A 23,423-nucleotide genomic window follows, 5' to 3' on the forward strand; every position below is an offset into this window, starting at 1 on the left:
CACTCCAGCGAGGCTAAAATGTAACATAATTTTGGCAGATGTCAAATACGATAAAGGGCAAAACACTTATCCCATGTAAGTCAATTGCAAAGTTACTACTGATTTCAAACAGGAACAAGATTTGGCCCTTAATTAATTGAACCTTAGAACTGCAGCATCATTATAGTTATCACAGATTTCAAAGATCCTGTAAAAACCTGGTAAGTACTACAAGGATTATGAAGATTGCTCTCTCTGAATCTGTCTCTCTTCTCCAGAAACTCTCACTGTGTATTGGCATTTGTCCCAGAACCTCTCCTTGGAAAGACTGTTTAAAATTAAAGTTTTAATTAAAAGATCTAGGCTCAGTTTCAGTAAGATAGTTGAACACATGCCTAACTTTAAGTAAATTGTCCCATTGACTTAACTTCAGCGGCCATACTCAGATACTTAAATTTACGCATGTTTTTAAAACTGTTCCAGAAACTGGTCCTATGTTATTTTTTATCATGTATGCTATTTCATTTTGCATTTCACTCAGTTTTGATAGTGAAAATAAATGAGCCCATGTAACTGGGCCAGATGTTACATTGTTTGGGTGACAACAGTAGGGAAATGGGGTGGAGAGGAGGAAAGCAACGAAACTTGACATTAAAAATGAACAAATCTATCAACACTAGGCTTTTTAAAACTTGGTTTTGTTACACAGAACCTATCTATTGGGACTAAGCTAGCTAACTGTATTCCTACCAATATTAAAAACACTGAACAACATTATGCAAAGTCTCCTCAGTCTTAAGGGGGAGAAAATAGATTCAAGAACAGACCATACAAAACTGAGAATTCTGCCCTTAACATTCCCATGTCCCATATTGTGTGCTGGGTTTATTTTAAGACTTAAGTCCTTGCTTTCTTTTGGTTTTGTGAATTTAATCAAAACCTTTTAAAGTTGTTAAACAAGTCTCGTCTTTAACTCCCATTTTTCTTGCAGCACAATTTATAACGAGTATTACTCTGCTCAGATCACACGCTAGAACTCTTGACTATTGTGACTTTCTTTTCTTATTGGGTGGTACTGAGCAGCATAGCAGGACTATGTAGTATCCTTTGTAATAGTGTGATACTGAGATATTTCATGAGCTTTGTTGCCATTTCAGCACAAACATTTCAACCAGGCTCATTGCCAGTGCCCAGTTCACCTCAGCAGCAAATATCTGCAATGACCAGTGATGGGACACTAGATGAGGAGGGCTCTGAGTTACTTCAGAGAATTCTTTCCCAGGTGTCTGGCTGGTGAGTCTTGCCCATATGCTCAGGATCTAACTGATTCCCATATTTGGGGTTGGGAAGGAATTTCCCCCAGGTCAGAGTGCCAGAGACCTTGGGTTTTTTTCACCTTCATCTGCAGCATGGAGCATGGGTCACTTGTTGGTTTAAACTAAAGTAAATGATGGATTCTCTGTAACTTGAAGTCTTTAAACTATGATTTGAGAACTCTGGTAGATCAGCCAGAGGTTGGGGGTCTATTTGAGAAATTGTGGGGGGGTAAAGATTCTGTGGCCTGCAATATGCAGGAGGTCAGGCTAGATCAGTAGTGGGCAGGTAATCTGCTGGCAGGCCACCAGATAGATTGTTTACATTTGTACGGCCGCCCACAGCTCACATTGGCCAGGAATGGCAAACTGCAGCCACTGGAAGCTGCAGGCGGCAATGCCAATGTAAACAAACTATCTGGCAGCCCATCAGTGCATTACCCTGATGGGTCGCATGTGGCCGGTGGGCCGCAGGTTGCCCACCACTGGGATAGCTGATCACGATGGTCCTTTTTTACCTTAAATAAAGTCTCTGAATCAGTGCTTAGGCTCCTAAAAGGAAACAGCTTTGGAAAGGAGAGTGAGATTTATGGTATGTCACTACTCAAGTACTACTGTACCGTTACTCCAGATATGATCGGGGCTTTTCCTTCGATCAATTTATGTATTTCTTGAATTGCTTCCTCATTGCTCTTGTCTTTAAATCTTTTCTTGGAGAGTTCTTGAAGAGCTTCTTTAAATTGATCAAAAGTAATCGTCCTAGAAGATTTCCCCCTGGCAAAACACACACAAAAATCAGAAGAAATTACAAAAAGGATACACAGTACTCCAAGAGAAGGATAACAGATGCAGTCTGCAATAGTGAAGAGCAGCCAACACACAAATACTACCTAAAAGGAATTGCCCTTCATCCCATGATGACTTTCAGTGCAGCGCCTCCCCAGGACAGCTTCATCTTGCTTTCTTGAATGTCACTGTAACAGTAATGAACCTTGCTTGGCTAGGCTTCAGAATTAAAGAGAAACTAAAGGAATTGGACTACTGCTCATACTTTTCTCGGAATGCTAGGACCAGTCTAAACCAAGGCCTAAAACTACACCTAAAACTTAGGCTGAGCTAACTGTTTCTCAGGGGGTATGAAAAAAATATCACATACCCTTGAGAGACATATTTAAGCTGACCTAAGATTGGTATAGACAACCCTAGGGGTAGATTTACTACAGTGAGAAGAAAAACCACTTCCATTCCTGTACTGTGGTACTGGTCGTAGTGTAGATGTAGCTGAAGACGTAATCTAATTTGGGTAATTATTTGTAAACTCGGTTTGCATAAATGAAATGAGTGACAGCAGTTTAGGCCAGGTCTACACTAAAAAGTTAGGTGGACCCAAGCTACATCGCTCAGGGGTGCGAAAAATCCACGCCCCTGAGCAATGTAGTTAAGAGGACCTAACCCCTGCTGTAGACAGCACTAGGTCAACAGAGAATTCTTCCATCAGCCTAGCTACTGCCTCTCAGGGAGATAAATTAAATACCGTGATGGGACAACCCCTCCCATCATTGCAGTGAGTGTGTCCACTCAAGGGCTACACCAGCGCAGCTGCAGTGGTTTGAATATAGACATAGCCTTCGTGTTGAACGCAAAAGGTGACTTTAGATGATATTGCATGGGTCTCCTCTTTGAAATGATGATGACAACCTATCCTATCACACAACATTTATTTTGTGATATGAGCATTGTGCAAATCAAACTTAAACAAATCATAAGGAAAACATGTCACTTTAAACTCCTCCTCCTCAAAAAGAAGCATACAACTCATTAGCATTGCATGTCTGATATCATATCCTATTAAACAAGTTAAATAAACTTTTTTAAAATAGGACTCCACTTCTCTCTGTGGCTGTCCCATTTATGAAACATTCACAAATAAGAACTTATGGAAAAGGTTATTTGAGGGCTTGATATTCATGAAAAGCGCAGAAATTCATAGCTGAAGCTGAAACTCTATCATTAACTCTTCGTGTTGTCTTGATAAATGATTAAAAGTGAAAAGGAAAGGTGCACCACATTTCCAGGCTGCTGACTTGCTTGGTTGTTTTTATTTTCTGCTCTAGCAAAGTGTGCTGTAGAGGTGTCTATGGGTAGACTTTGATAAATTACTGCTTCTGAAAATACCTTTTTAAGAAGAAGTCAGAATATATTTAAACACTTTCACACATTATACACTTGACAGACCACAGTGACCCATGTAGAAGAGCTCTGAAAGCTCCTAAGAAGAATGTCTGAATAATCACTGTGAAGATGTGTTTAGTCAAAAGGTCATTTAGGTAAATCTGCCTTTTGGCAGTTTAAATAAAAGTGCATTTCAGACAGACAGCATAACTTCAGTTCACAGATCACTTTCTAATAGCAAGGCACGTTCTGCTTTTTAAATCAGACTAATTTTATTTTAAAATGAAATTATTAGACCATAGCAAGAGGAAATTACTTGCGATAGCTTAATTTGTATGAAGGTTGTTTTGAATTTTGCTAATAACAAAAACTACACCTCTTAAAGTGGATATAAATATATACCTTTCCACTTGCCTAATTTAATATCCCCAAATATTTAGACCAATATTTACACTTCTTGCCTTTGAGATTTAGCCATATAGACATAGCCCAGGCTAAAATTTAACATACTAAGGGTATGTCTACGCTACAGCAGCCCAGCTACAGCACTGCCTCTGTGCTGCAGTAGCACTGTAGTACAGATCCTTCCTACATCAAGTGAAAAGACAGTTTACCTTTTCCATAACTGGTGTTCTTCGAGATGTGTTGCTCATGTCCATTCCACAGTAGGTGTGCGTGCTTGCCACGTGCACCGGTGCCAGAAGTTTTTCCCCTAGCAGTACCCATAGGGGGGAGCGCCCCCACGACCTCTGGAGTGGCGCCTGCCCGGTACAGTATAAGGGGAGCTGCGCTCTCCCCCCACCCTCAGTTCCTTCTTGCCAGACAACTCCGACACAGGGGAAAGAGGGTGGGATGTGGAATAGACATGAACAACATATCTCAAAGAACACCAGTTACGGAAAAGGTAACTGTCTTTTCTTCTTCGAGTGATTGCTCATGTGTATTCCACAATAGGTGATTCCAAGCTATATCTGTTGCAGGTGGGTAGGGGTTCACAAGTTCCCAGGATGGAGGACAGCTCTGCCAAACCCGGCGTCATCCTTGATCTGGGGGACGATCGCATAGTGCGAAGTGAATGTGTGAATCGAAGACCACATGACTGTCACAGGCCCAAGGGATTCCCTCCCTTAGAGGGTCCTATGGGAAGGCCCTACAAATGTCCTGGATGGGGACGTGGGCCATGAAGACAGCCAACGAGGCCTGCGCCAGAATCGAATTGCCCTCCTGATGGGTGGCAGGGGAGCACCCGCCAGATCGTAACAGGAACAGATGCATGAAGTGATCCAATTGGACAGCCTCTGACTGGAAATTGGCTGGCCCCTCACACACTCAGCCAAGGCGACAAACAGTTGCAAGGACTTTCTGAATGGCTTAGTCCACTTGAGGTAGAAAGCCAGAGCCCGCCACGCACTGAGCGTGTGGAGACGGTGCTCCTCACTGGACGTGTGAGGCTTGGGGAGAGGACCGGTAGAAAAATGTCCTGACCCATGTGGTAGGTGGAGACCACCTTCGGGAGGAACGCAGGGTGTGGGCAGAGCTGGACCTTGTCCTTATGAAAGACTGTGTACACTGGCTCAGAGGTCAGGGCCCTGAGCTCCGAGACTCACCTGGCCGATGTAACTGCAACCAGGAAGGACACCTTCCACGAGAGGTTAGACCAGGAGCACGTGGCCAGTGGTTCAAACTGGGGCCTTGTGAGACAAGCCAACACCAGGTTTAGGTCCCACTGTGGGACTAGGAGTCTAGAGTACAGAAAAAGATGGTCCAAACCCTTAAGGAACTGGCCAGTCATAGCATAGGAAAATACCGTCTGTCCTTGCACCAGTGGGTAGAAAGCCGATATGGCTGCCAGGTGCACTCTGACCTACAAGGGCGCCAGGCCCTGGGTCCTCAGGCGGAGAGGGTAATCAAGGATAAGCTGGATCAGGGTGGTCACCGGGGAGACTCCCTGGTCCACTATCCACCTAGAAAAACTGGGACCACTTCATCAAATAAGCACGTCGAGTGGAGGGCCATCTACTTTTGAGCAGGATGCACTGAACCTGGTTCGAGCACATCTGTTCCTCTCCACCTAACCACTGAGCAGCCACGCCGTGAGGTGAAGAGCCACTAGGTTGGGGATGGAGGAGGCAGCCCTGGTCCTGAGAGAGCAGGTCTGGTAGGAGCAGCAACGGCCATGATGGAGCTACCACCCGGCCCATGAGGGTCCCGCACCAATGCTGTCTGGGCCACGTCGGGGCAATCAGGAGGACCTGGGCCTTGTTCGACTTTATCTTGTCCAAATTTTCTTTCCAAAAGAGTCCAGTCTCCAAAAGTCTTTGTTTTTTGGGGTTGGGGATGGCTGATCCTGCCGTTCCCTATGGTTGACCAACTCAAACACCAGGGAGTTGGGCACCGGGTGGGTATACAAGTACTCATGCCCTTTAGCGGGTACAAAGTACTTGCATTCTGCCTTTTCAGAGATAGGGGCCAACAAGGCCGGTGTTTGCCACAGGGCATTTGAAATCTTAGCCATCCTTTCATGGAGAGGCAAGGGCACCCTACTCAGTGCCGATAGGAACACCACGTTAAACAGGGAGCCCGAGGGCTCCTTGATCTCCTCTGCCTGGAGGTGTAGGCTCGCTGCCACCCTCTTAAAGAGTTCTTGGTGGTCCCCAGAGTCCTCCTGCGGGAAAGAGAGGGCGGGGCTGCAATCGCCTCCTCCGGGCAGGGCAAAGAGGCTGGCATGGTGCTCTGGGTGTCAGCCGGCATCAGAGGGTCCACCATCTGGTCGGACTCTTGGCACAGTGCCGAGGACGTACATCCCAGCGACTCCTTCCTTGGGGGTCTGAAGAGGGGGGCCGATGGTGCTTCCAAAGCTCCAGCCACTGAGTGAGCCCCCACTGGGGGCTACGCTGGAGGCCACAGTGCCCATTGGTACCATTCGGCCAGCCACAATGCTCGGTGCCACTACACCTGCTGTGGCACCAGTGGAAGCGAATGTCCAAGTTGGCCGGCCTGGCCCATCGAGGGTTGGCTACAGATAGAGACTAGGCTAGTGTAAGATCCGCTGCTGTCCCTGGACCGGGAGAAGCGGCGGTGTCAGGATCTATGACTGCCACGGGACCGCGATCTTGACCTGGAGGACTGGTACCAACAGCAAATGGCTTTGACGGGCGGGCCCACGACGGCAAGATGCCAGTGATCAATGCCCAGGGCTGTGATGTCTTGACGGAGGCTTGGAGGAAGAGGCTGAGCAGGAACTGCATCAATGATCATGTTGTGACCGACTGCGGTACCCTCTTCGAGAGTATGACCAACGACGATGCCCGCCACAGTCCCATCGATGTTCGCTCCTTGAGGATGAGCAGTGCTGCGAGTCCCAGATGGACAGAACCCAGCGAGACAGTCTGGCCAGTGTCAAGGGCAATCCAACTTGACCCTGCCCTGAGCAGTCGGTGGGCAGTGATCGGCGTCAGGAACGTTCCCTTGACAGAGACCGGTACAAGGCTGGAGGCTGTTGCAGGGATCCCTGCGTCGGCTTGCCTCTGGAGCAGGCTACTCCGCTCAGCTTGAGTCGGAGGCCTAGGGCCCGGTGGGGATCAAGGACTGCCTGAGATAGGCCTAGCCTCTGTCCCAGACTTCCCTCAGTGCCGTTGCAAAGAGGGAGTCTTCCTGGCCTTCTTGGCATGTCCTATGGATGGGGAGTGGTTCCAGCTGGTTGATGGCACCGGAGGGTCACAGTGTACCAACACCGCAGTGCCGGGTACCAGTTTGGAGCAGCATGCTGGGGTCGGGATCAGCACCGACTCCATCAGGATGGCCCAGAGCCTAATGTCCCTTTCTCTTTTGGTCTGAGGCTTAAACGACTTGCAAATCTTGCACCTTTCACTGATATGGGTTTCTCCCAAGCAGCGCAAACAGTCTGTGTGTGGGTCGCTCCTTGGCACAGAACACCTGCAAGAGTCCCAAAACTTAAACCCCGGGGCGTGGGGCATGCCCCAGCCCAGGCTCGCTGACTAACTAAACAGCTAACTAACTACAGGTACTAATGCTGAACAAACGAACAGTTTTGGGGACAAGCTACAGCAAAGCTGGAGCAGAGCAACTGCGATGCACCTACACTGGCGGCAAGAAGGAACTGAGGGTGGGGAGAACACGCAGCTCCCCTTATACCGTGCCAGGGGTCGTGGGAGGCGCTTCCCCCTACAGGTACTGCTAGGGGAAGAACTTCCGGCACCAGTGCATGAGGCGAGCATGCACACCTATTGTGGAATAGACATGAGCAATCAAAGAAGAAGAGGTTGTTCCGTCGATGTAGGTAATCCACCTCTCCAAGAGGCAGTAACTAAGTCATCAGAAGAACTCTTCCATCAGTTTAACCACATCTACACTGAGGATCAGGCTGACCTAACAACAGAGCTCAGGGTGCAAAATTTTTTTTTACAGCCCTGAGCAATGCAGCTAAGTTGATCTAAGTTTAAGTGTATACCAGGCCTAAGTATAAAACCTTTCCAGAAAAGATGATAGTATTGTTAATGCAATCCCAAAAAGCAGCACCTCTAATAGAGGGATCCATTCCAGTACTTACAAAGTTAGGAACTCTCAAAGTCAAAAACTGTTTAATGCAGAGATCTGTGTTGCTGTGCATCATCAGTCCAGTTTGCAGCCTAAGTATTTCTTTTTGTGCCAATTTAAAGAAGTGTTTTGACAAAATTAGCAAAAAAACCAGACAACTCCTTTCAGTGATGCCAACTGTTCATACAGGTGTAGGTGATGGATCGTGAGGACAGGGAAAGTGTGTGCTGGCAACAGAAAAATCAAGCTAGACAAACTGCACTCAGAAATCTAATTTGACTTTAATGACTAGATGTCATTATCATAAACAATAATGTTAAGTCCTTGCAGGACCTCAAAAAGATGTTGGCAAACATATCAGATTCAACTGCTAATGTCATTTTCTGTGCAACTATTCTGTTACAGAACATGCCTGACAAGCAGGCAGAGTAGAATGAGGACAATTCTTAAGCAGATTTGTAAACATGCAATCCAATTGTCTCTCATCAGAAGGGATGATAAAGAAATTGAAGCTAGATTTTGATCTGAATTAAGGAAGGCAGTTTGTTAATGTATTCCCCCGCCACACACACATACATACACAAAACAAATGGCAAGAATTTAAGATTCAGGGCACTGGAAGTGACCTAAAACAGCAAAGTCCAACAATTCTCATTTCACTTTTGTGCACTCTAGTGCTATTTGATACAAAATAAATCTGAAATCCTCAGGCATGAAGAAAAGCTTTCTATGAACTGAGGCCCAAAGCCTACAAAGTTTACATCACCAAACTCTTAGGTGCATAGCCACCTAGTGGAATCCACAAACCCCAAGTTAGGCTCCCAGGCTCCCTATGCAGGGCATGGGGAGAATGAGAATGAGATCCATAAAAACCAGCACGCTAGGTGGGGAGCCACCTGAGCTAGCCAATAGCAGATGCTGAGGAGCGGAAGTGTTCTAACCCCCTCCCCCCAACACACCCCGGTAGTTAGGCACCTATATCCACTCACAATCCACAGCTGGCATCCCTCTCCTGAGGTCAGGCACTAAAGCAGTTTCTTGTAAGAAGGCAGCAGTAGACACCTAAAATCTACACAGATCAGCCGAGGGAGGACAATGACTTCCCCCTTATAACCTTTAGCCCAGTGATTAGGGAACTCACCTGGGATATGATCCGATTCCCCCCTCTGCCTGATGAGAGGGGATATGAACACGGAATGGCCACCTCTCAGATGAGTGACTTACCCACCATGCTAGGGAATGTTCCCATGTGGGGCTCTCTCAAATGCAGCTGTTGAAGCTGTTCATCTGTGCATAGATAATTAAATAGTCACCGGGCCAGACAAAGAGAGAGAATGACTCTATAGTCCAGTGGTTGGGGGCAGCATCTGAGAGGTGGAAAAATTGGGGCAATGCCTATGTTAACGTGGCGTGAGGATCATGCTGGAGCTGAGGCATGATATAGGCATCCAGGCACCTAGACTTCGTTTTGTGCACATGCCAACACGCAGAAACTTAGGTGCCTAGGGGACTTTAATGGTATTTAGGCACTGATGGATTTTAGGCGCCTCCATGGTAAAGTGGCAGCTGAGCAGGAGATTGATCTTGATGGCACCTAAATATTGGACTTCGGCACCTAATGCCCTTCTGTGGACCTGGGCCAGACTCTCTCTGTACACACAGCTGGCTTTTCACTTGACATGTCTGTATGCTCATTAACATGTTTTTGCGTTGAAGGAACAGAGGTTGGTAGTTGGCAGAAGCATGTCAGAACCTGTCAATCATGATTCACTTATCCTGTCATAGTTAAGGGTCGCTTTCTCTGGTAGTCATTGAAGATGAGCATCTATGACAGGATTTGTGCTTGTGGTTCCAAAACAGAGGTGGGGAGGGAAAGAAGAGAAAAGAGCAAAGAGAGGCCAAAAGAATAAATACTGTAAAGATGGTGTTATCTAGTGACTACATATAAAACTCTTAGGATTTTTACAGCAAAGAGGAATAAATTGTTCACAAAAAGAGAATATGTTTATGCAATAATATTTTACATATGCTTTATACAGGGAGCCTTTCATCTCAAGAGAACCCCAAAGCACTTAATATCGGCCAAGTTCTGCTGTATGTATGTATGTACACACACACACAGAATGACTTCAGCCAGTACTGAAGTGCCTCCATCTTCGCGACAGAACACAGTAGCTGTTTGTGACCACTCATGTGCTAACAGAACACAGTAACACTAGATAGCATGGTTTTTTTTTTAAAAGACAGGAAGTGAAGAAGAATATGATCTCTAAATAAGACTGCAGGGGAATAGGCAGGCAGAATGTACTGTAATTATCCACCTGGAATTTGGCCAGGAAGCTCGTTAATGGGATTAACAGCCCTACTCTTATCAGAAATGCCAAGGGATCTTTAATGAGCACAATAGGTCAGCACTTTGTCTTGTGTCTCATCCAAAAACGCAGCACCTACAGCAATGCAGTGGCCCATCATAATGCCACATCAAGGCACTGGTTCAGCACTGACTCACAGCAAAATGGGCTGCTGAGAGAATTTCCAACACTACTTTTTAGATGCGAGTAATACCTGGAGGTCTCCCATCCAATACTGCTTAGCTCATGAGGTCTGACCGAATCACAATCCTAGTTTAAAGGACTGCATATAGTCAGTATAATCCATGGACATTAATAATGTTGACTCTCTGCCAAACAAATTTTATTCTGGCATGAAAAGAACTTTTATCAATTGCAGTTTTTTTCACAGCTGCACTCAGTTGATAAGGGAGTGACACTGATTTACCTTTTTTGTTTGGTTAAATGGGGAATAGTGGGGAAAGGGAGAGGCAGATCTGACTCCTTCCAACCAACAAAATGGACAACCCTATCTCAAAAAGTCTGCAGTGTTCACTCTCACATTATAAGACAAGAAACACCTAAGACATAACCACAACGTATATTCTAATTCCCCACCACAAAAGTGCATGCTTGAGCCACCACAAACAGGTATCTGAAAAAATGAAAACCAGTTTAATGTACAGAGATCTATTCCATATACACAGTGATGAAATTAACTCATGATTACAATATGAGCTATGCTATATGGTATATAGTCTTGTAGCGTCTAGCGCAGGGGTAGGCAACCTATAGCACGGGTGCCGAAGGCGGCACACGAGCTGATTTTCAGTGGCACTCACACTGCCCGAGTCCTGGCCACCGGTCCGGGGGGCTCTGCATTTTAATTTAATTTTAAGTGAAGCTTCTTAAATATTTTAAAAACCTTATTTACTTTACAGACAACAATAGTTTAATTATATATTATAGACTTATAGAAAGAGACCTTCTAAAAAGGTTAAAATGTATTACTGGCACGTGAAACCTTAAATTAGAATGAATAAATTAAGACTTGGCACACCACTTCTGAAAGGTTGCCGACACGTGGCTTGCGGGAAACCCTTCACCACGCCACAACCACTCCCAATATTATTCAGTTATATCTAATAGCTTCACTAGCATAAAAAACTCTGGATGGTATTTTCAAAGGGAAATAATGAAATTAGATGCCCAGTGAGATATGGGCACCTTAGACTATGAAAATCTGAGCTTCTGTGACTTTGACCAAGTGACTATGCAGAGGAAAGAGTGAAGCTCACTATTATTACTATTTGCAAGGCGGTAGCACCTAAGAGCCCCAGTCATAGACCAGGACCTCCCTGTGCTAGGTGCTCTACAGACATAGAACGAAAGGATAGTCCTTGACCCAAAGAGCAACAATCTAAGACAGTATAAGACAATACAGGTTGTTGTCAAATGCACAAAGCAGGGGAAAACAGACTCCAAAGAAGTCAAATATTTTCTCTCATTTTTTCAAGCGTAGTAATCTAAGATGTTACGTGCAATGCCTGTAAGTAAACTACATGTGGGATCTAAAATGAAATTCACTCGTTTTTAGCTCAGAAAATATAAGATTAAGAACAAATTTAACATGTTATTTTCTTCATTGATTTAGGGCTTAATTCTACCCCCATTGACTTTAGTAGGAGTTGTATCTGAGCCCTTAAACTGCAGCATTGTTTATCATCCAAAAGCATCAAGTAATGCAGCCACCTCCACTGCTGCAAGGACAACTTCTGGATTATGGGTTAGGGGCTCCACCCTATGGGCAAGATTAAATGTCAGTGCTAGGTTTACTGCTCATGGACCAGTGCTGGAGGTGTTAAGCACAAGCCATTTCATGTTTATTGTGAGATCTCTGATGGTATAAATCTAAATTCAACCTAGGTGTAACATCATTATCATAAATGGGACTATACCAGGGATGAATGTGGCAATAACTTGAGCTCCTTGGGGAATCAGAATATCACTTCCTTTATCTTAACTTCGGCTGGACACATCCCAAGTGTCCTCTTCCCACCACCTATTTAATAGGAAACTTCCATCTACTGTTCCTCTCATTTCCACACACAACACACAATAAATCACTTTTTATTTTGGTGCATCCGATGGAACTAAGCCTCTTCCAGCTGCCATGGCATACCAGTTTGTGAAAGATGGGTGCAGAAGAAAGTTGCACACTTGATTCTGAACCTTACAGATGAAGGTCCCAATCAAATGAAATTGTAGGAGCCCAGGTTTGCCTGATCCAACCCTGACACACACACACACACACACCCCTCCACACAGTGAAATATAAAGAGAACCAATCAAGCAGAACCAGTCAGACTCAAGTGATCAACAAATCTCCCAACAACCTTGGATAGGACTTGATGCATATCACTGGTGAGTCACCCTAATCCTGCAGATTCTCTCTATTTACATTTCAAAGGATGACCCAGCAAAACCAGCTGTCTTTCTACTGAAACTTAGCTCTAAAGTTTCAAGGTTTGTTTTCTGAGGCTGTAAGTACTGCACAATGCACAAGACAATCAGGGCCTCTGAGTGGTTCCTGCTTTTTCAAAGAGCCCATTCACACAGTACAGTTGAAACCATTTCCATCTATACCGTGCACAAAGGCCAAGCAGTTAATGTACAAAAATAGAAAGTTTCCATTAAGCAATTGTTATAAAGAATCAGACTCACTGTGTATGTTTGTAACTTGTTTTTAGGAGCTCACTACAAAATAACTATCTTGTTTCCATGGGAATAACAAAACAAATGTATTGACTTCCATGTGTTAAAAGTTCATAGGACTACCTCTTCCCACTCCAAATGAGCTGACTCCAGTTAAGTATCCCAAAGAAGACATCTGAACTATTCAGTCTCTTCCCTTTGGTTTTTTACTTCAAAGGGGTTAATGGAAATCTGGGGAAGAAGATAAAATACTCACTGAAAAGAAAGGATAAACTGGAATGCACTGGAAGGAAAGTCTAAACAACCTATTACAATAAATACAATGACAAAATCAGATAGAGGAAATGCAAATTAAAACTAATTGACTAGAAAATGAAACCAACAGGAAAATCTTTACAATGGGGTGTGAAAAAACACCAAGGCTTTTATGAAAATATTGAAACAGTAGAGGTGATGTGTTCAATTAAGAAAACGAGAGTCATGACAGGGAACATGAATATTATCAACTTATAAACCGCTCTGCTCTGCTTGTTTGTGACATGAGGAAACCTTTATCTTTAGGAAGGATACATTCTTACATACCATTCTATTTTAAGCTCGACTTCTTACACAAGCTGAATCACTCAAATATATGACCCTGCTGCACAGTAAGTATAGCTGAGCACATAATTCACAATACATTTGATAAATATGGGTTTTATCCTCACTTGTGAACAGATTATACATTCTTAAAATTTGTTGTTCAAAATTATTTATTAATTTTTTCTTCCTCTAGTGGGTGAACTACATAGCATGCTCAGGAGGACAGATTCTGAATTTAGGCCTTGATCCTTCACCTGGTTTTCTAGGATCTAAATTTATACCAGTGAAAATCTTAATTCAGATTCCTGACATCAGTGCAGTGTCTCCAACCATACTCAAATGTAAAAAGATCAAGAACTGGCAGAGGGCAGATTGCAACTGCAAATTTTATTTCAGTGATTATTCAAGCTTAACTTTCCATTTTTGAAAGAATCTGCACTAGTGTAATGCCTGAGCAGTCTCACATCACAGAATGTGAACTATGTTGAAATTTACACACAAATGTTTGTAAATATTCACATCCTATTTCTACTCTTTGCTCAATTCCTAAAGAATTGAGAATAAAGAATCTAATTTCAACTGTTTAAGGGTTCAACTTAATAGATGAGAGAAATTACGCAGATAGATACATTTCACCTTGGCATGAACATTTTCTGGTGCAACCTTAGCTTTAAAATTTCCTGACTTTTAGTGCCTCATCTAGCACATTTAATGTTTCATAAATGGTAGGTTTTGCATTTAATTTCTTAGTTTTAAGAGGGAAAAGAAAACCTGGGAGCAATCAATCAGAGAAACTTTCCATTACCCTGTAGGTTTCTATATTGCACAGTTCACAAGTTCCTCTCTCAAAACCAGCAAAGCTTGTACATTTTGTGGTCTGAGTGCACACTTAAACAGAGATCCACTGTACATGCAAAGACAGGATCCATGATGAATCTGGCCCTTATGTGAAGGTACTCAGAACCATGCTTTGTGGGTTGATGAGGGAAGCACCCAAAGTCTGATATGGGGATTGGGGACCAGGAGGTAGCATGAGTAGAGCTGGGAGGCCATAAACACTTTTGCAAGTGGGAAGAGAGTTTTGTTTGGATTAGATGCAGGCCTATTTAATCCACCACTGTGGTTCTGTGTGCAAGTCTGTTCTGCAGTCACTGGTAAAACTGGTCAGTGTTGCCTTGAATAAATAAATAAATACAGGTACATTCAGTGGGCATCTGCAGGAATTTAAATTTGACCGCTTTTGGAGGGCCATTTAGACACATGATGTTATGTAGAAATCCAGTACACCCTCGCTATAACGAACCCCTGGGGATCCAAGCCATTTGGCCATTATAGCCAGGGGTTCACTGTAGCAGAAAAGAGGAGACGGACAGCTCCTCCAGTCCCAGGATTGTGGTGTGGGCACAGAACTCCTTTGACCCTGGGGCTGTGGCAGGGGGGGAGAGAGCTTGTCTGATCCCAAGGCCAGAGGAGCTCTGTGACTCCGGGTCTGGAGAAGTTCTGTGCCCCTCCCCCCGCAACCCCCGTTGTGCACATCCCTAGGTACATTAGTATTTGGAGTATTCCCTAGAGTTACTCTAATGAGAGCCCAAGGAATGTAACAAATACTGAAGTAATTTTATTTAGTTATTCAAGGCATCTGGCAAGTTTAACAGCAACTGATGAAATTCTGGACATAAGGAATTTTATGTATTTGTTTTTCAGTGTGTACGCTCAGATGTAATTTGTAGGCAATAATAGCTATTGTTTTTTTTCTCCTACAACTAAACACAGGCACAAGTCCTCAGTGAGGACAGTATTCAAGCTTGATCCCAAACTTCAGCTCTCTTTGCTTTAGCCTTGTCTACAAAATGTGGCGAGGATACGTATGTGGGCTTTGAGTTTGGGGGGGTTGGGTTGTTGTTTTTTGGTTGGTTGAGGGTTTGTTTGATTTTTAAAGCGAATAGTAACTTTCCTTTCCCATCCTCAAGAAACTAAAGAGTTGGGGGGATTTTGCTCAAACTTTCCAGAAAATTTTCATTTTTGAGCAGGGCTCAAACATTTGTCAGCCTGAGTTTGACTTTTTATCCCTGTATGAAATCCAGGAGTTAAAAGTGCAACTTTTTTCAACCCTATCTACAGCAGCACTACCAATCCCCTTTGGTAGTATTTCAGAGTGTGCTAAAGGCACTAACTTCTGTTCATTCATCAGTATCGTACCTCTTTCAGGTATTTTCTAGCCTGCTACTGCCAAGAGCAGTGAGTCTCTTTGATGTCATCTATAACACACAAAATACATTAGCACCAGTACTTTGTGGCAGGTGCTCTGGACTAACTGGCACCAAAAATGGGATTTGAAAGAAAAGAGTTGTATAGATCTGTGGATAATGCAAGCATTTGTTTGTCAAGTTTATTTTTTTTGTCAGGGGTATTTGTTTTAGTGGCACTGGCATGGAGTCCAAGGCTAAGTTGTCTGCGTAGAAGGATGTAGATTATACATCTACCTGCCTTGTTTTGTTTCTCTTTTCATTGTGCGGCTTACACATTCCACTTTCAGCTCTTTTGAGGTTAGTAGCTCAGTACTTTTACAGCCTGTGGACTCAACAACTATGACTGCTACAATCAATGATACTCTTCCTGAGAGCTAGTTAAATCTTTGGTGTAGATAAGTTGATGGTACTCTGCACATGCAGTTTTCTCTTGAAGGGCTATATTTACATGTTCCGTGAAGCTGCATTTTGTATTTCCACCAAAAAATAAATCACAAAAAAGTACAAAAGGCCACAGTCATAAAAGATGAACATTTCCAAATGAGAAGAGAGTAACATTGTACACGTCCTGTGTTCAAACCTATCAGAGCAGAATCCACCCTAAGCAAGAACTTACAAACAAAAACAGACAGAAGTGAAGAAGCAGCTATTCCAGTGATATAACCGTTTCAGACCTTATTAGGCAATACCCTTTATTGCACCTCGGAAGATCGGACTAGGCTGTCAGATAGATCAGCAGGCAGGAACAAGTCAATGAAGACAATATAAAGTAAATCAAAAGGATAACAAAAACCAAAACCAATGGCTCGCCTCCAGCCAAAAGCCTCTGCTCACAGTCTATCCATGGTGGAGACCTGGATTTCTGAAGCTGGGCACCTGGACACTGGAGCTTATGGAGTCTGGATGTGTCAGTAGTAGGGGGACAAATGGGTGTCATCCTGAATGCACCTGCAGCAATTGATGCCAGGAGCAGACTTGGGTTCATAAAGCCAGAACCGGTAATTTTCTGCTAAAATAAGTCACTCAAGATGAAAAGACAACCTCATAGGCAACTGCCTGCCCTACAGCAACCAAACAGAAGAACTGACCTAAAGTACAGAAATCCATTATTGCTTCTTTATACATATGATCTCTCTGGTTCCAACATCTCTGCCAAGACAGAGATAAGGTCCGGTGACCTGGAAGGGAAATAAAAAGGCTGCATTCCTTATCACTGTGCAGTTCCACCAGTTTTCTCATTGCACTAGAGAAGAGAGGCATCAGGATGAACTGTAGAATGATAAAGGGATTGGAGATCCTCATTTATATTTTTAACACGGAAGTTGGCGCATATAATAAGGAGCTTTTCCTTTACCTATTGAATTCCTGACCTAGACGCAAAGGGCTCTTTAGGGACATCACAATGATAGAATCGGCAATGCAGAAATCTCTTTGGGTCAGTGACTGAGCAGCACAGGCAGGAGAACACATGCCATATAGCAAGGCACCAAACATCATGACATTGTTCTGTCCCTGTCATCTGAAGCCAGGAAAAGTATTGCACCCTCTGACATGATAAGTTTCCCACAGTGGAGTCATTCTAATGGTAAGGCTGAAAGACCCATTCCAATCCAATCCAATCCAATCCATATGTTTTAACCCCTTTTAGTAATGTTAAAAACTTCTTTTGGCTTGTCAATTGTCACACGCAGGCTCAGAGCAGATGTGAAAAAGTGTGGAAAAATTTGAAGCAGGTCACCCAAATGGATTTTGGGGACCCACCAATAGCAGTAGGGATCTTTGTGCTCTTCTCATGCTAACTGGGAAAACAGGAGGCAGATGTTTCTTTGGAGGATTTTCCTATAGCCCCTTCTCTGCTTCACGTTTCTGGTGTTTCCGTCTCCTGTGCTTTGTTCACATTAAACACTCATTTTCATTAAAATGAAAGGCTAAAAATACATGTTCACCAGAGATGGGTGAGGGGGAAGAAGGCAACTAAACAGCCTGTGAAGGCATGCAGGGAAAAACAAAGGGAATGAAAAATGCTGACTGAATTCAGAAAAAAGGATTAATGAGAATCAGGAGGGCTTATTGGGTGAAAAGGAAACCTAGGTAGAACATAGGTCAGTTAATAAATGATTGGGGTAGGGGTTGCGAAATGAAATCAATGACTCCAAACGGGCTGAAACAATTTTTTTTAAAGAAAAGAAACCTAGGAAGTTAAGAAGCAGGGACCATGTAATAGCTATGGATAAAGAGCATGAAAAGGAATATTTGGAAAACTCGAATATCTAAACATAAGGCACACTAGGGAATATATATGCAGCTCTGCTACTAAAGGGATTTGCTAATTAACCTACTGCACTAGTGTTGTACTTGACCCTAACCTATATTTGGAGAGAGATATTGACCTGGGGAAGTACCAAAAGGCTGGGCAGAGAGGTGGGGGAAGAAAACACAAAATGTGGCACCAATCTTCAGAAAAGTGAAGGAGACATTTTGGCTGCCACCACTCTGGCCCTCTCCCCTAAATTTCCACCAAAGTGAGAGGCATGCGAGAACTGCACAAAGAAAACAAACACTTGTGAATAACAAGAAGCATACATACAATAAGGAAGTTGTAAGACTCAACATTACAAATGCTGTCTGGGGTACGTCACTTTAATCCTCAAAACGTTGCCTAGTGTCTGGTGCATGAGTCCTGGAATTGGCATGTTCTTTTGGGCACATCAGGAAGGGGAAATTTGGAAGGTGGGAGCAAGGAGAGCTGCCATCACTGGCTGGTGCAACTTGGAGGGCTGGTACTCAGACCAGTGTGCATGCCAGGGGTCTGATAGTCACAAGAGAGTTTGGAAGCGTAGTTTCACTTGTCAGGGAGACTGAGAGAGTTAGATGAGAGAGGACTGGAAGCAGGACCGTGCCATGAGATGGGAGCTACTAGGTGGATTCTTAAGTAGGAGACTGGGTGCTTCAGGGTTTGAGAAGGGTGATGGGAAATCAGGCATTTGTTGGGTCCCACTGCAGAGACAAGCACAGCCATCCTCCATTATTAGCAAGAAACAAAAAGTACTGTGCTCTTATTGGCCTCCACCATGTCTGAAGCACACATGTTGACTGCATGAAGAGAGGGCAGTGTTCGTAAACTGCAGAGACCCAACAACTTACCATGGTGACAGCTGCCAGAGACATCTTTAACACACCAAAAATATGAACATCCAAAAGGGTGAAGTCATAGTGCCCCATGCAGATAAAGACAGTGATGGAGACTGCTTTCAACAGCTAATCATTTTTCTATTCAGTGTGCCTCACAATGGCCAAGTTCTGACTAGTTCCTACATGCATGAGTGATAAACTCTTCTTTTGTAACACTATTACTTAGCACTTATACAGTATGACAGATATTGCAGCCTTGGAATCTTTGGGAGCCCATGTATTAAATGTATGAATTGTTTATGTCTGATTGTGCTCTGCTCCATAGGGAAAGGGTTGTCACAGCTCCTCCAGGAACTAAGAACACAGGGGTGTGATTAAGGCAAGTCACTGAGACTAAACAACCCTGGAGAGATTCATACTAGGTTTTCCAGAGACTAGGACACAAAGAAAGGGCTTTTGGTATAAAATGATGAGCTTGAGCTCAGAGAGGGTCTTCTTTCTGAACCAGCAAATGGACAGGATCTTCTCTCCAAGGGAGGCCTCACACGGGGGGAAAGATTGGAAAGATTTGGGCCTACTAGGGCCCAAAAGACTAGTGGGTGGGTGTGGGTATGGATAGTGTTGGTTTAAATCTGTATTGTTTTTGTGATTTTTTGTCTGTAAATGTTTTTACCTTAAGAATACATGTGCTTGCTTAGTAAGATCTGTATGGTAACTCATAACTGCTGGCAGTACACTGTTCATAGCCCTTGAGAGAGAAAGCAAAGCACAGGCGCTGGCCTTTAGACAGACTGGCTTGCTGGGGATATCACAATATAAGGCAGGGAGCTGTGCAGCCTTAAACCCCATCAGAAGAGAGAGAGATGCAGGTGTCTACCCAAGAGAGATGGTGGTTAGAAACTGGACATCTTAAGTGGGTGCCCTTGAGGGACTATGGAGGGGAACCAGAGGTGCAGCTACCCTGAAACTCTGACATACAGCACTTTACATTTCAAAGTGTCATGCTAACTAGTTAGGAGACTAATACAGTTACCATGCACTTGGACTGCTCTTTCTGTGATTGGAAAGCTACAAAGCAGATCATGGCAAAAGACATTACTCCTAACAGAATAGCTGAAATCTCAGGGCAGATGACAGATTAAAGACCCAACATCTATACTTTGTCTGCCAATCAAACAGTCCATGCATTCCAACACTGAATGCATAGGGAAAGAAGGTAGGCAGCCACAAATAAGGAATCCTTCTAGCATTAATGAGCAGTTCAATGGGAGTGGATAAATCACAGCCCTATGATGGAAAAATAAAGACAGGTTAATAAGTGCATTTTGATTCACTCTCCACAACAGTGCGAAAATATTTGTTTAAAAAGGAGCCCAGTCGACATACTAGTGAAAGTATGCTCAACACAAACACTGCTGAAAGGAAGCTGGAATACCATCACAGGCTGAGTAAGGATAACTTTGAATAACCAAACCGAGTGCTCCAGTAACAAGGAATGTGTTTTGCCCCAAGCAACAGTCAACTATCAAATAAACAGATTATAGAAAATAGCTTAAATGTAAACAAAACGGGAAATGAAATTTTCAGAACAAAAAAGTCTGATCATCAGCTGTTTTTCATAACTTCTGTTTTTTATCAACCTCTATATTTTATGGATACATGGAAATTAGAAATGGAAAAGACCTAGCTCAGTTGTCCCCATTCACTAATATCAGTGTTGGCACTCAAGCTTGTAATGATCAGTACCATTGCTTACCTTAATGCAGCGCTTCTGCGCTGATTACCTACATGCTACAACTGCCCATGTCCCTATCAGTGATGTTTGTTTTACCCCGGTTACCTAATATTTGGGGTGTTGTGTGTTGTTTGCATTGGAGGAGAAATGGAGTCAGGTATTTCTTTGATTCAATCCTGTGTATTTAAAAGAATGTACATAAGTCCTGTTTTTCTCAACACAGTAGAAATCAAAACAACAGGAGATGGTGCCTTTGCTCACAGGTCAAAACCTCTTTCTAGCCAGCACTCTACCCAAAAGCACTCTCGCTCAGCTTTTTCTCAGACTCATGCTACAAATGCTGTCTGTTTCTAGGGCTCGCTTGCATGTGACCTTTTGTGTGTGCTTATGTGGTATTTCTACTTTTTTCTCTCATTCACACACAGCTCTCTCAAACAATATCCAGCGCCCTGTGTTTGCATTCAGTGCTCCCTAGTGAAACCTCTCCCTCCATATAGCTCAGATTCTTAATTGGCCTTTCATGGCTCCTATTGTGTGGCGGCTCCTATTGCCTCAGATATCTACCGTAAACATGGTTAACAACTTTTTACATTTATGCTGAATGAAGGACAGCTATTACAACCAGCAGCTTCAGCAAGGTTTCAGCTCCAGGGCTGGAGCACCGATGGAAAAAACAGTGGGTGCTCAGCACCCACTGGCAGCCCCACGGATCAGTTGCTCTCCCTCCCCCACAACACCTCCCACCCACTAAGATCAGCGGTTCAGCGGCATGCAGAAGGTGCTGGGGGGAAGGGCCAGAGCAAGGGTGGGGCACACTGGAGGAAGGGGGCAGAACAGGGCTGGAAGAGGCAGGGCAGGAGCGGAGAGGGGGCATGAAGAAGCGGGGTGGGGCCTTGGGGAAGGGGTGGAGTGGGTGTGGGGATCAAGCACCCCAGGGGAAATGAGGAAGCCAGCACCTATGGCTTCGACTGCTACAATCCTGGGGTTCTTCCAGTGTTTCTCAAAGGGCAGGATGCATTCATCCCAGGACTTGCTGGAGCCCGCTGAAGAGGTATACAGCTCGGTGAAGTAATGGGAAGGAAGAGCTTCATTTTCCCAAAGAGTGCCTCAAGCTTTCATATGGTTGGAAAAAAGCATTAGGTTAGAGCACGCACAAATGAATGGGAAACAACAGACATTAGCTAATCAGCCTACTCTGGACTCACAAGACTACTGGTGTAATGTCCATAAGTCTTTAACCGCCCTCCCTTCCCCCCATTCAAGAGACCTGTAATGACATTCTGCAGCCAAAACTACAGTGCCTTGGTCTAATCCAATACTGAATTTCCTTTTAAAATTTAGTGACCTGTATCCTGAATAAAATACTTTTAGTGGTACAAAACTAAGGATTATTTTGAAGTTTTATATGTGTCTCTGTTCCAGCTGATTTTACACCCACAACATTTCACAGGATGTCAGAAGGATGAATATTTTTCATATAAAATCACATGCAAGCATGCAAAACTTTTGAGCAAAATGCTCCCAAAATATTAAGTGGGATTATGTCCATCTTTGACTATTTTTGTTTGTGTGTGGTTTGGGAAAAAAGACAGCAAAGGAAAGTTTTATAAATATGAGCATAAGCTCATTCTGTTTGTGATACAGGAGGGGAAAGCAGACAGCAGGATGGGGTAAAGAGGAGATAGTTTGGGTAGCCAGGGCCGCCCAGAGGATTCAGGGGGCCTGAAGTCTTGGGTGGTGGGGGGCCGCTGCCACCAAATTGCCGCCAAAGACCCGGCACTTCAGCGGTGGGTCCCAGGATGGAAGGACGCCCCGCCCCGGGGCTTCGCGGCACTTCAGCGGCAGGTCCCAAAACGGAAGGACCCCCTGCTGCCAAATTACTGCCGAAAACCTGGAGCGGAAGAAGCTCTGGGGGCCTAGGCCCCACGAGAGTTTTTCGGGGGCCCCGGAGTGAGTGAAGGACCCCGCTCCAGGAGACCCGAAAAACTCTTGTGGGAGGGCCCAGGGCAAACTGCCCCACTTGCCCCCTCCTCCCCCCCGGGCAGCCCTGTGGGTAGCTGACAGCAGAGAATGAAGAGGTCAGAGTGTTAAAGCCAAGAGTATCCTTCATGCAGGATAAGGAAAGAGGGCTGTGAAATTATGCTTGCTGTACTAGCTGAGGGAAGGAGGTTAACCTTGATCCTGGTCCATGCCCAGAGGCCCTGTCGCTCTGGGGACATTTCGAGAGCTTCCTACAAAGAGCTGTACTTGGAGCATCAGGATGGGTGCATGGTCAAAAGAGAGCTCACAAGCACAGCTGCTGACAGGTGGACTCGGCAATTTACTTCCCAGATGGCTCCTGAAGCAAGATCCATAGGTACTCTTAAAGAGTCAAAGACCATGATATAGCTAAGGAACATTACAAATGGTGATGTCGGGCTGCTGGCCAGCCTCCCCCAGCTCAGGAAGGACTAATGCCATGCCCAGCTCTCTATCAGGTCCTTCTAGGGTTGCCAACTTCGGTTGGACAAATTCCTGGAGGCTTCATCACATGACACTATCTTTAATTAAAGATTACTCTTTAATTTCTGGAGGGTGGGCAACCGTAGGCCCTTCTCTCAGTGTAATTTATTAAAATCAAACAAAAATCCCAAAGTCACACAAAACAAAGCCATCCCCA

General features: G+C 44.3%; 1 protein-coding gene across 3 annotated transcripts in view; it reads right to left on the minus strand.

Moving 5' to 3' along the window:
- Window positions 1-23,423, minus strand: part of TPPP (tubulin polymerization promoting protein) — a 120,768-nt gene that overhangs the window by 14,966 nt on the left and 82,379 nt on the right. For 2 of the 3 annotated variants that reach the window (XM_032765556.2, XM_032765557.2), the window contains one exon: window positions 1,913-2,066. The exons of the other annotated variant lie outside the window; for it this stretch is intronic. In XM_032765556.2, the coding sequence (XP_032621447.1) occupies window positions 1,913-2,066 (154 nt within the window). The remainder of the gene's footprint in view (window positions 1-1,912; window positions 2,067-23,423) is intronic. 3 annotated transcript variants of the gene reach the window in all.

This window comes from Chelonoidis abingdonii, chromosome 2, assembly GCF_003597395.2.
Source record: "Chelonoidis abingdonii isolate Lonesome George chromosome 2, CheloAbing_2.0, whole genome shotgun sequence".
Classification (NCBI taxonomy): Eukaryota; Metazoa; Chordata; order Testudines; family Testudinidae; genus Chelonoidis; species Chelonoidis abingdonii.